This window comes from Argentina silus (genome assembly GCF_951799395.1).
Source record: "Argentina silus genome assembly, chromosome: 2".
NCBI lineage: Eukaryota > Metazoa > Chordata > Actinopteri > Argentiniformes > Argentinidae > Argentina > Argentina silus.
The window spans coordinates 6,042,110-6,052,109 of record NC_139656.1 but is presented as its reverse complement, the minus strand read 5'-3'; the positions used below and the strand labels follow the sequence as shown (position 1 = coordinate 6,052,109).

Here is a 10,000-nt window from a genome sequence, read left to right as displayed (position 1 = left end):
TGATGGGAGAGGGATGTTGGATATAATAAAAAAGGAGGAAATGAAAAGAGAGAATTTGCAATGTGAATGTTTTCAAGATGAAGGGAAGGTAATTTGGGGAATAAATCCAATCCTTCTACGAAAAAGTGAATAAAATCTCCTTCTCGTCCCCATATACACACAAACACACGCACAAATGCGCACACGCACACGCGCACGCACGCACACACACACACACACGCACGTTTCAGCACAAAATACATAATTCAAAAGCACATACAGTCCTCTGTGGCTCAGTTGGTAGAGCATGGCACTAACAACGCTTAGGTTGTGGGTTCAATTCCCGCTGGGACCATATATACTGAAAAATGTATGCACTCACTGCAATGTAAGTCGCTTTGGATAAAAGCGTCAGCTAAATGTATATATATATATACATGTACAGTATGATGAATGTTACACATGCATTTCTCTACCTATACTGTATATAGCTTGTCCGCACGCCAGGCAAACACACCACGCACACTGAAGCTTTATAACTCTTTTCATAAAACAACTGAACTAATATGAAATTCAGTGAGTTCAAAAGTAGAAGGAAAAGAAGAAAAAAAAAAAAAAAAGGAAAGAGAAAAAGAGAGCCTTTTGGTCATTTTCATAAAAAACTTTTGAGAGATGCTAATCCCCACTTACCTACCTGTGGGAGTGATTACAGTGTGTTAATGTACTCTGCCTCAGGACATGTTCAGGCAGATTGAAGAGGAAAAGAGCCTTTTATTCCGACGAGTCATCAGTAACTGTGTAATTACTCTAAAATGGAGGGGGGGGGGAAGTATAGCGGTATGGCGGAGAAGCACACTGAAGTACTAAAGCATACAGTGGGATGTGGAGGAGATGCGGAGAGAAGACAAACACACGGTGGGATGAAAGGACGGAACAAGAGGAGAAGTCAATAGGAGTTCACTCAGGTAAGGGAGAAAGAGCCGGTTTAATGAGGAGTGGAGGTCAATGATCAATCGGCAGAGTGGGTTGAATAAAACAGGAGTGACACAAAGAGGCAGAGAGAGACTGATGTCTATGACTGTTCTAAAGAGGGAAAGAGGAGGAGGAACAAAATGCTAGGAAGAGAGAGAAATCGAGAGTAATGGGGGACAAACGCTGCATAATGTGCTTTTGGAAGGTGGGTGGGGGAAGGTATTGACACCTGCTAGAGGAAACCAATGACCCAGCGCTGGATGTAGTAGGAAATACAGGGATGTTTCTAGGTAATACAGGGGTGGGGTGTGGGGAAAACATCCTGGGTACTGACCTTCATCGAGTTGGGCTTGTCCTTGAAGGGGTGGGGCTCAGTGAAGAACTCAGTGTTGAGGTCCAGCCGTCCATGGCCACCGTACTGCTCCGCGTCCGAGTCCAGCTTGATCTTGTATCTGCAGGCAGCGGGTTAAGGGTTAAAAGGTTCAACAACAATCCCAAATCACACCCACCGCACAACCCCTACAGGGGTAGCAGGAGGGAGCGGGTGTGTGTGTGTCTGTGCACACTGGAGGGCCTCACACCAGGGTCTCTATTTAATCACCACCCAGCCAGAGGAGAGGCGAGGTGGGGGAACAAAGCTGCGCGCCAGCCATCCAACCTCTTCCCGTGACAATCGCTGCTGCATAGGCCTGCTCTCTGTAGGACAAGCCAGGAGAGGTCATCCCCGGCTCCCTCTCTCCATGCTGTCGCCGGGGCGTTTGAAGATGAGAGAAGCGAGGGAGAGAGGGATGCCCCCAGGAGGAGGAGGAGGAGGAGAGAGTCAGATCCCCTGATGTTCTCTTTGAGTTGCTAATCACATACACACACCCACCCACCCACACACCCCTCTACACACACACACACACACACACACACACACACACACACACACGATGAATGGCATGTTCTATTTTTTTTTCTCTGAAAGTTGAATTTCAATAAGACGCACTTTCAGTTATCTCGACCTACCTCACACACGGTGAGGTAAAGCTACCTTTTCTACCTATTACACAGAGTAAAGCTTTAGAGTTTGGGGAGGGATGCTGAGGGTAATCTGGAGGGAGGAGGGAGGGAGAAGGGAAAAGGTGAGTTGAGGAAAGGAAGAGAAGGTGGTAGGGACGGTGGCGGGGGCAAATGAAGGAACAGAGGATGGAGGGAGGGTGAAGGATGGATGGAGAGAGGGCAGAGAGAGGAGGTGAAGGAGCTGGGTAGTAGAGGATCAATCATCTATCCCGCTGGTGTGTATTGATTCTCTGGTCTCTAGGGGCTAGCTAGGCGAAAGTGCTTTCAGGCTATCAGATGGGTCGATGTAAGAACGTGCCTGGCTCACGCTTGGGTCTGATAAGGGATGTGTGTGTGGGTGTGTGTGTGTGTGTGTGTGTGTGTGTGTGCGCGTGCGTGCGTTCGTTCATTCAATACTGTAGGTACATTCTGTATGCAGTGAAGAGTTCAGCTTGTGATCGATGGAAAAAGAATACATGGTTAGAGAGAGTGAGTGTGTGTGTGTGTGTGTGTGTGTGTGTGTGTGTGTGTGTGTGTGTGTGTGTGTGTGTTAAAGGGCAATGAGGAAGGAGGACATTGTTTTCCCCAGTGACTTGTGTCACCTAGCAGCAATGGTTATTACTAATCATAATATATAAATGTAGGTCTAAAATACCTTTGAGTGTGTAGAGGGAAATCAAACAGATTTCACAAACCCAGACACACACACACAGACACACACACACAGACACACACACACACAGACACACACACACACAGACACACACACACAAACACACACAGTAACGGAGAAGGATAGATTGAAATCAGGCACACACACACACACACACACACACACAAGGTGAGGGGGGAGGATAGATTGAAATGTACAGCTCTGTCTAATCATGTGGATCAAAGCAGACATGAGATCTGTCATGAGGGAATTCCCACTGCAGGCCTTCAGAGCAACACATAATCAAGCATCCGTCCTAGGCCTGTGTGTGTTTATGTGTGTGAGTGTGTATGTGTGTGTGTGTGTGTGTATGTGTGTGTGTGTGTGTGTGTGTGTGTGTGTGTGTGTGTGTGTGTGTATGCCAGCTGTCCTCTAGTGAAACAGAAGGGATACAGTAGTTTTGTGAGATAGGGAGTCAAATAGATGGAGAGAGAGAATTAACTGAGAGTATTAACTGTCTGAGGAGAGATGATGAAAGGATGAGAGGGAGAGAGAGAGAGACAGAGAGACAGAGAGAGAGAGAGAGAGACAGAGAGACAGAGAGAGAGAGAGAGAGAGAGACAGAGAGAGAGAGAGAGAGAGAGAGAGAGAGAGAGAGAGAGAGAGAGAGAGAGAGAGAGAGAGACACAGAGAGAGAGAGCGATAGAGAGAGAGAGGCAGAGAGGCATGCATGCGTCTCTCTGGTCCTTCTGTCTCAAATAACACAGATTGTTTCCAGAGTTTGTGTTTCTATGTGTACTGTAGGTTGGAAGAGGAACTTCCCTACTGTATCTCAACCGTTCCTGTTGCTATTGCCTCTCCTGTCAGTGAGTGACCCACATAGCTTCTGGCGTCAGGCTTCACACACTGTTGTTTTCTTAGTGGTGTTTGTTAGAGGAAGCATCCCTACTGTTCACCATGGAGGCCCCTAGTTCTACCGAATCGGGCGAGGTTCTCCTGGGTCCTGGTTGGTGTTGGGTTTCAGGGAGAGCTCCCTACTGTGCTGTTCCTGCCTCAAGACACCACAGACAAAACACATTCTCTGGCTGGGCATCAGCTTAGAACGCTGGCTTGTTTCGGTTTGTTGGAGTTACTTTGAGGAAGTTTCACACTGCTAACTGTGTACATTACCCTTACCCAGCTGCTGTATCCCTGCTGTCAAGCCCTACCCCCTACCCCTACTGTCAGATAACCATATCAACCATATATCTCTCTGGGTCTCCTTAGGCCAGACTACAACTACACAACCAGAAGGCTGAAAGGAAAAAAAAGAGGAAGGAAAAACAGAAGAAAGGGAAGAAGTAGAGGCAGAGAGAGGCAAACGGAGGTATGGGGTCGATCTATCTGCAGAGTCTTTCTCTACTCTGGTAGAGATAAAGGCAGGAAGAGAGTCAGACCGAGAGAGAGAGAGAGAGAGAGGCTGGTGTCTCTGCGAAGCCTCACTCCTCTCTGGGAGAATATTGTCTTCTGTTTGCTGGTTTTAACAGAAATCCCTCTCAAAGCCCCAATTTCCCACTGATCCTTCTCTTGCTTTCTTTTGATCCCGCCCTTTCTCATTGTGGAGGATAAAGCCATGATGGGGGTGTGCAAGTATAAGCTCTGCTTTAAATGATGGGCCAGGTGTGTTATCGGGGTGAGAACAGCAGGAAAGCCCGGGTCTGTGTGAGGTGTGTGTGTGTGTGTGTGTGTGTGTGTGTGTGTGTAGGGGGGGGTTATGGTAGATTAATGAGGCTTCTTAGTGCCACAGTGCTCTGAATTTCTTTCCTTTTTTTCCCCTGGTCATCCAATCATCAATCATCCGAACGGTTTCATTCGACTGACAGCCTGTGACAAAGAGTGATGAATGATTGACAGGTCGTGATAACACAGTCCATCGTTCATTGCAGAGGTTTTCCGGTCCTCAGGGCAAACCTCTGTCTAGACTTCTGTTCTTTGTTTCTGACTGCAGATGGATCTGTTTGCCCACAATGTCCAATGAATTTGTATCTCATGAATCAAAATCAGTTGTCAACCATTGTGGACACAGTCTTGTCTACATGTATTTGGATTACATCTGTGTAAGTGCTTCAGGGGGGTAACTCACTCTGTCCATAAACTATCCAGCAATCTTACCAAGCCTGATATACCTAATGAGCCACAGACAGAGTTATGTCTAAGAACAGATTGACAACATGCACTCCAATACTGGGGTTGAGATATGGCTCTCAGAAGGGCAGCATGGAGTGAGTGTGAATTGTAAACACATTAGGGTAAAAGTAGGCACATATTGAGGATCAGTTTACCCTCTCTAAGTACTAACTGTTGGGGTGGCAGGTAGCCTAGAGGTTAGAGAGGCCGGCCAGCAATCGGTAGGTCGCTGGTTCGATCAGGAGGTAGCCGGATGTGAGCTGGTGACTGGAAGGTTGCTGGCATCATATCGAAGGTGCCTACCACTGCCGTTGTGCCCTTGAGCAAGGCACTTAACCCCTAACTGCTCCAGGGGTGCCGAATAATGGCTGACCCTGTGTCCAGAGCTCTGGGGGTGTGCACGTGCGTTGTCTCAGAGGGGGGGTGTGCAGTGCATGTGTGTTGTCTTGGGGGGGGTGCAAAAACTACCACATTCCAACAATTGATGAGAACTGGTTGCATGGCTAATAAACAGTCTTGGCTAAAAAGACTTTCTTTCTTTCGCATTGGAGGAGGGATGTCAACAAAGACCCGTAGGCCATCCACACAGTCCCTCTGCATCTTCCATCCACCATAACCCCTTTCTCCTACTTTTAAAATGCTTCCTTCCTTCCTCCCGTCCTTCCTTTCTTTGTTCCCTACTTCCTTGAAGTAATAACTTTAATGTCATACTAAAGGAGATGAAAGCAAGTTTCCACTGCTAAGCTCACATCAAGTGGTGAGATCAGTTCCGTAGCTCAGATCAGTGATGACTCAGAAAGGGAGGAAGGAGATAAGAAGGAAGGATTTTTGAGATATGGGAACAGAGCCCATATTCTCCCTTAAAATCACCTGAATGTAAGAGAAGCTAGTACAGTCGGTATGCACTCCTGCTTGCCATCCCAGGGAGGGTGGGAAATAAATACGGTCTGAATGAATAACCGAAGCAAAGGAGAGAGAGACAGAGGGAGGAGAGGGTAGCGGCAAACAGAAAAACTGTTTCTTTCTGGCAGATTATCGATCAGTTCACACCTCCCTAAAGAAACGCGAAAAAGGCAGTCCTACAGTGTAGAAAAAAAAGATAAAGCTCTCTCTCTCTCTCTCTCTCTCTCTCTCTCTCTCGATCGAGACTTTGAATATTATCTATGTAAGATAGTGGGACAATTAGAATGAGAAAGCTCGTAATCGGTCAAATCCAAAGAGCTTGAATAAATCACTGTACGTCTGATATTCACCCAAAAAAAGCTGATTCATCACTTCTGTGCACTTCGATGTAGGTGGGGAAGTGGGGGAACAGGGTGTTTTGCAATGTTGTGAAATTCATATTGCACAGTATTGGTGCAGTACAGTACAGTACTTGGCCTCATTCAGTATTCATCAGATAACATTTTATAGACTTTGTAGACCCTGAAAATCATGTCTCAATGTTCTCTCTAAATATTGACCAGCTGATTTAATCGCAGACAGGGAGGTGGGTGTGTGTGTGCGTGTGCGTGTGTGTCTCATTGACAGTGGCTACACACAAAAACACACCTCCCAATCGTACTAGGTGGGGAAAGGCAGCGATTAAAATTCTGTTACTCCTATTGCCATTCCCCCCCACTTAGTTTTGACAAATCCATTTTCCACAAGACAAAGTAAACCAGCTCTATCTTTCAATTAATCTGCCTCCCAGATGGTGTGTGTGTGTGTGTGTGTGTGTGTGTGTGTGTGTGTGTGTGCGTGTGCGTGTGTGTGCACTTTCCCTTCTTGCCCCTATCTGAATTTTTATGTTTGTGTGGTGGTATGTTTACTGTGCGTGTATGTGTTTATGTATTTGTGTATAGGGGTATGTGTGTGTGTGTGTGTGTGTGTGTGTGTGTGTCGTTCCTCTCTGTCACATATCCTGTCTATCTCCTCTCTAATTGGACCTTCCTGTGAGAAGAAACATTTCACTGGCGTCTGATGCAGCACAGATACAGTACACACACTCCCCCACTCCACCACACCTCAAATACACCATCCCCTCATCCATAACAATCCCCCTCCTCCCTCTCACCCCCCCCCCCCCCCCATCCCCTGCCTTCATGTTCCCAAAATATCCGCCAACAGAACATGAGAGTGACTCTGCAAGCTCAGAGCTAATTAAACTGGTGTTACAGCGTCTCCCTGTCATAATGGGTGTCCCTGCTGTCCGACCCCACCCCACCCCACCCCAGCCCCCCCCGCTCTGTGCTGCTCAAACCAGGGGGGGAGACATGGAGGTTTCCTGCTTTACCAGAGCTAACACATGACACTCAACCCTGAGGGGAAATGTCCAACAGAAGAGGTTTTAGTGAGCATCACAGGAGCATGCCCCTTCCCATGACACTGCTACCTCTCTCTCTCTCTCTCTCTCTCTCTCTCTCTCTCTCTCTCTCTCTCTCTCTCTCTCTCTCTCTCTCTCTCTCTCTCTCTCTCTCTCTCTCTCTCTCTCTCACAACAGACACAGATAGGAGGAGGGTGGGGGGGGGGGAAAGCGAGGGATGATTAAAACGTGCAAAGGATACTTCCCGGGTGGTCCCATTGCTATGCGGTAGTTGGTGTAACTGTGGCTGGGGTGGAAATTAAATACAAACACCACGTTTGCTCTCTCAAACACAATCACTTTGTCCTTCTCATCCGCAGTCGTCACCACCGCCTGCAGAGAAGGATGAGTGACATGGGTTAGTCAGGGACTATAGACGAACCAATCATCTGACAGCTTCTAGCTTCTTTCGATCTCCCACGACGGCTTTGTCTCAAATGACAGCCCATTATTTCCCTGATAGTGCACTACTTCTGACCAGAGCCTCAAAGGACCACTTACAGAGATCTGGTCAGAACAAGTGCACTTGGGGAGTAGGGGGCCATTTGAGATGTGCACCTGTCCTGGACATACAGAACTGCATGTTTCAGAGCCCAATTGTAATAATTCACTCATATAAACTTCCCTTCCCTTCCCTCTCTCCTCCCTCCCTCCTCAAATTGTGGGGTAAAACATCCACCCTGCTGTGAGATGGACAGGTAACAGAGGAAAGTGGTGGAGGAGGATGAGGAGGATGAGTGAGTCATTCATTACCTAATGTTCACCGTCTGCACTGAGTCTGTTTGTGGGTGCTCTCTCTCTCTCTCTCTCTCTCTATCTGTGTGTGTGTGTGTGTGTGTGTGTGTGTGTGTGTGTGTGTGTGTATATATATATGTGCGGTGTGTGTGTGTGTCTGTGTGTCTCACCAGCGAGGCAGCGAGCCAGCCATACTTGTCTTCAGTATGGTTCATGTCTCTATCGAAGGCGTTCAGCTGTTTGTATCTCAGGTGTTCCATGGTCAGAAGATCATACTGACGTCGAGCATAGTGGTAACTCTCATTGTTGCCTTTACGGGGGAAATCTAACCACTCTGGATGGCCAAACTCATTACCTACAGAAAGACAGGATACACAAAGCCCCAAAATTAATACCATTGGCACCATAACTAGACACATTTAGACATGGCATTAATTTGTCGTCATATTGCATATTTATTCTAATGCTCCAAGTGGAAACAGATGGTGCGGAACATAGAGGGGCTCGTAGCCCAACATATGTAAATGACAAACACACACACACACACATATACACACAAGCACACACACACACACACACACACACACACACACACACATGCACGCATCTCAGCCTCTGTGAACTTTTCTGATTCGAGCCCACTTCAAAGCTGCAGAGTTGTAAAGACTACTCTATCAGAACAAACACAAAATGGAGGGGGAAAGAAAGGTAAAGGAGGAGAGATTTGAGGCAGAACGGGAGGCATAGACTCCCAAAGCTCTCACTTGAACTTTACTTTGTAAAGAGAAATGTGTGTGGGGCATATTTCAGAACCAGACACTTCTATCACTTCTGAACCATGCAGAGAGAGACTGCATACAGATTACCACAGGGGGGAGAGACAGAGATAGAAAGAGAGAGGGGGGGGGGGGGGAGAAAGAGGGAGAAGGAGAGAGAAATTGACGGAAATAAGGGGAAGGATGCAGAAGTTGTGTAGGCAACTACATGGCAGGTAATTATGGCAAACGATAAAACATGAGAAAAGTTGCAACAGGTTCATTAAACCGTTTCTGGAGAAGTGCAGCAGGTGGAATTTTACTTAAAGCTTGTTGAGTGCTAATGACACATCAGATCGCGATTAATTCTCATTGTCATTGCCGAAGATCTGCCCTCCCGCGTCTATGCTAACTGAAACTTTGCTGAACGAAATTACCAATTTAGCAGCAATGTCAACTAAAACGTTTTCTTGCACAGTGCTCTTTAGTGGAAGCGAATTGGAAGCCTTCATCTTTGTGAGGCCTTTGTCATTCTTTGTGAGACATGTCATTACATTCTATATGAGTGAATGTTGGTGATTGTTGCTTCTTGGCCAGGGGCTTCCTGAGTTGTAAAAAAGAGATTATTTTTAGTGAGCTGAGTTGAAACGGTTGTTTGCATATGTCAGTTTTGCATTGAGACGGGTAGTTAAAAAACACAGGTCCCCATAGAGAATAGTCTAGAGTGTGAGCTGTAAAAGAAACTGCTCTCAGAGGAGCAGGGCTTCGGGAACAGTGGAGAAAAGTCAATACAAGAACTTACTTACACAGGGGACTGTGTTTAGAAAGTGTATTGGAGGGAATGAAAGGGTGAAAGTGTGTGTGTGTGTGTGTGTGTGTGTGTGTGTGTGTGTGTGTGTGTGTGTGTGTGTGTGTGTGTGTGTAAGAAAAAGTAAGAGAGAGATAGATAGCGAGGGAGAGAGAGAGAGAGAAAATCAAGAATAGTAATCCATAACTTTGGTAAATGCCCCAAGGCCTGTACCCTTCCAAGTCAGCTGCAGGGGTGAACAGGATGTGTGTGTGTGTGTGTGTGTGTGTGTGTGTGTGTGTGTGTGTGTGTCTGGGGTAGAAATGATGTTGTGCAAAATCTCCTACATGGCATACACTATATGTAGTTGACACTGTTGAGAGAGTCCTGAGCGTTAGGCTATTTGTGGAAGATGCTGTAGTTTGTCCAAATGTTTTCTAGTGAACCGAGAGATTGATGGATAGATACTATACTTTACGCTCGTCCACTTCTACCTCTGAAATACGATATGCCACCAGATAAGCCACCAAAATTGGTCTGAAGTGGCCACATAAAAATGCACGCCTCAG

The 10,000-nt window shown here is 46.7% G+C and overlaps 1 protein-coding gene across 1 annotated transcript in view; it reads right to left on the bottom strand.

Annotated features, from left to right (window-relative positions):
• LOC310815771 (1,4-alpha-glucan-branching enzyme-like) overlaps nt 1-10,000 on the bottom strand; it is a 67,970-nt gene that overhangs the window by 6,117 nt on the left and 51,853 nt on the right. Inside the window, 3 exon segments of the mRNA XM_083685693.1 lie at nt 1,286-1,403; nt 7,357-7,487; nt 8,060-8,244. Of these exon segments, the coding sequence (XP_083541819.1) occupies nt 1,286-1,403; nt 7,357-7,487; nt 8,060-8,244 (434 nt within the window).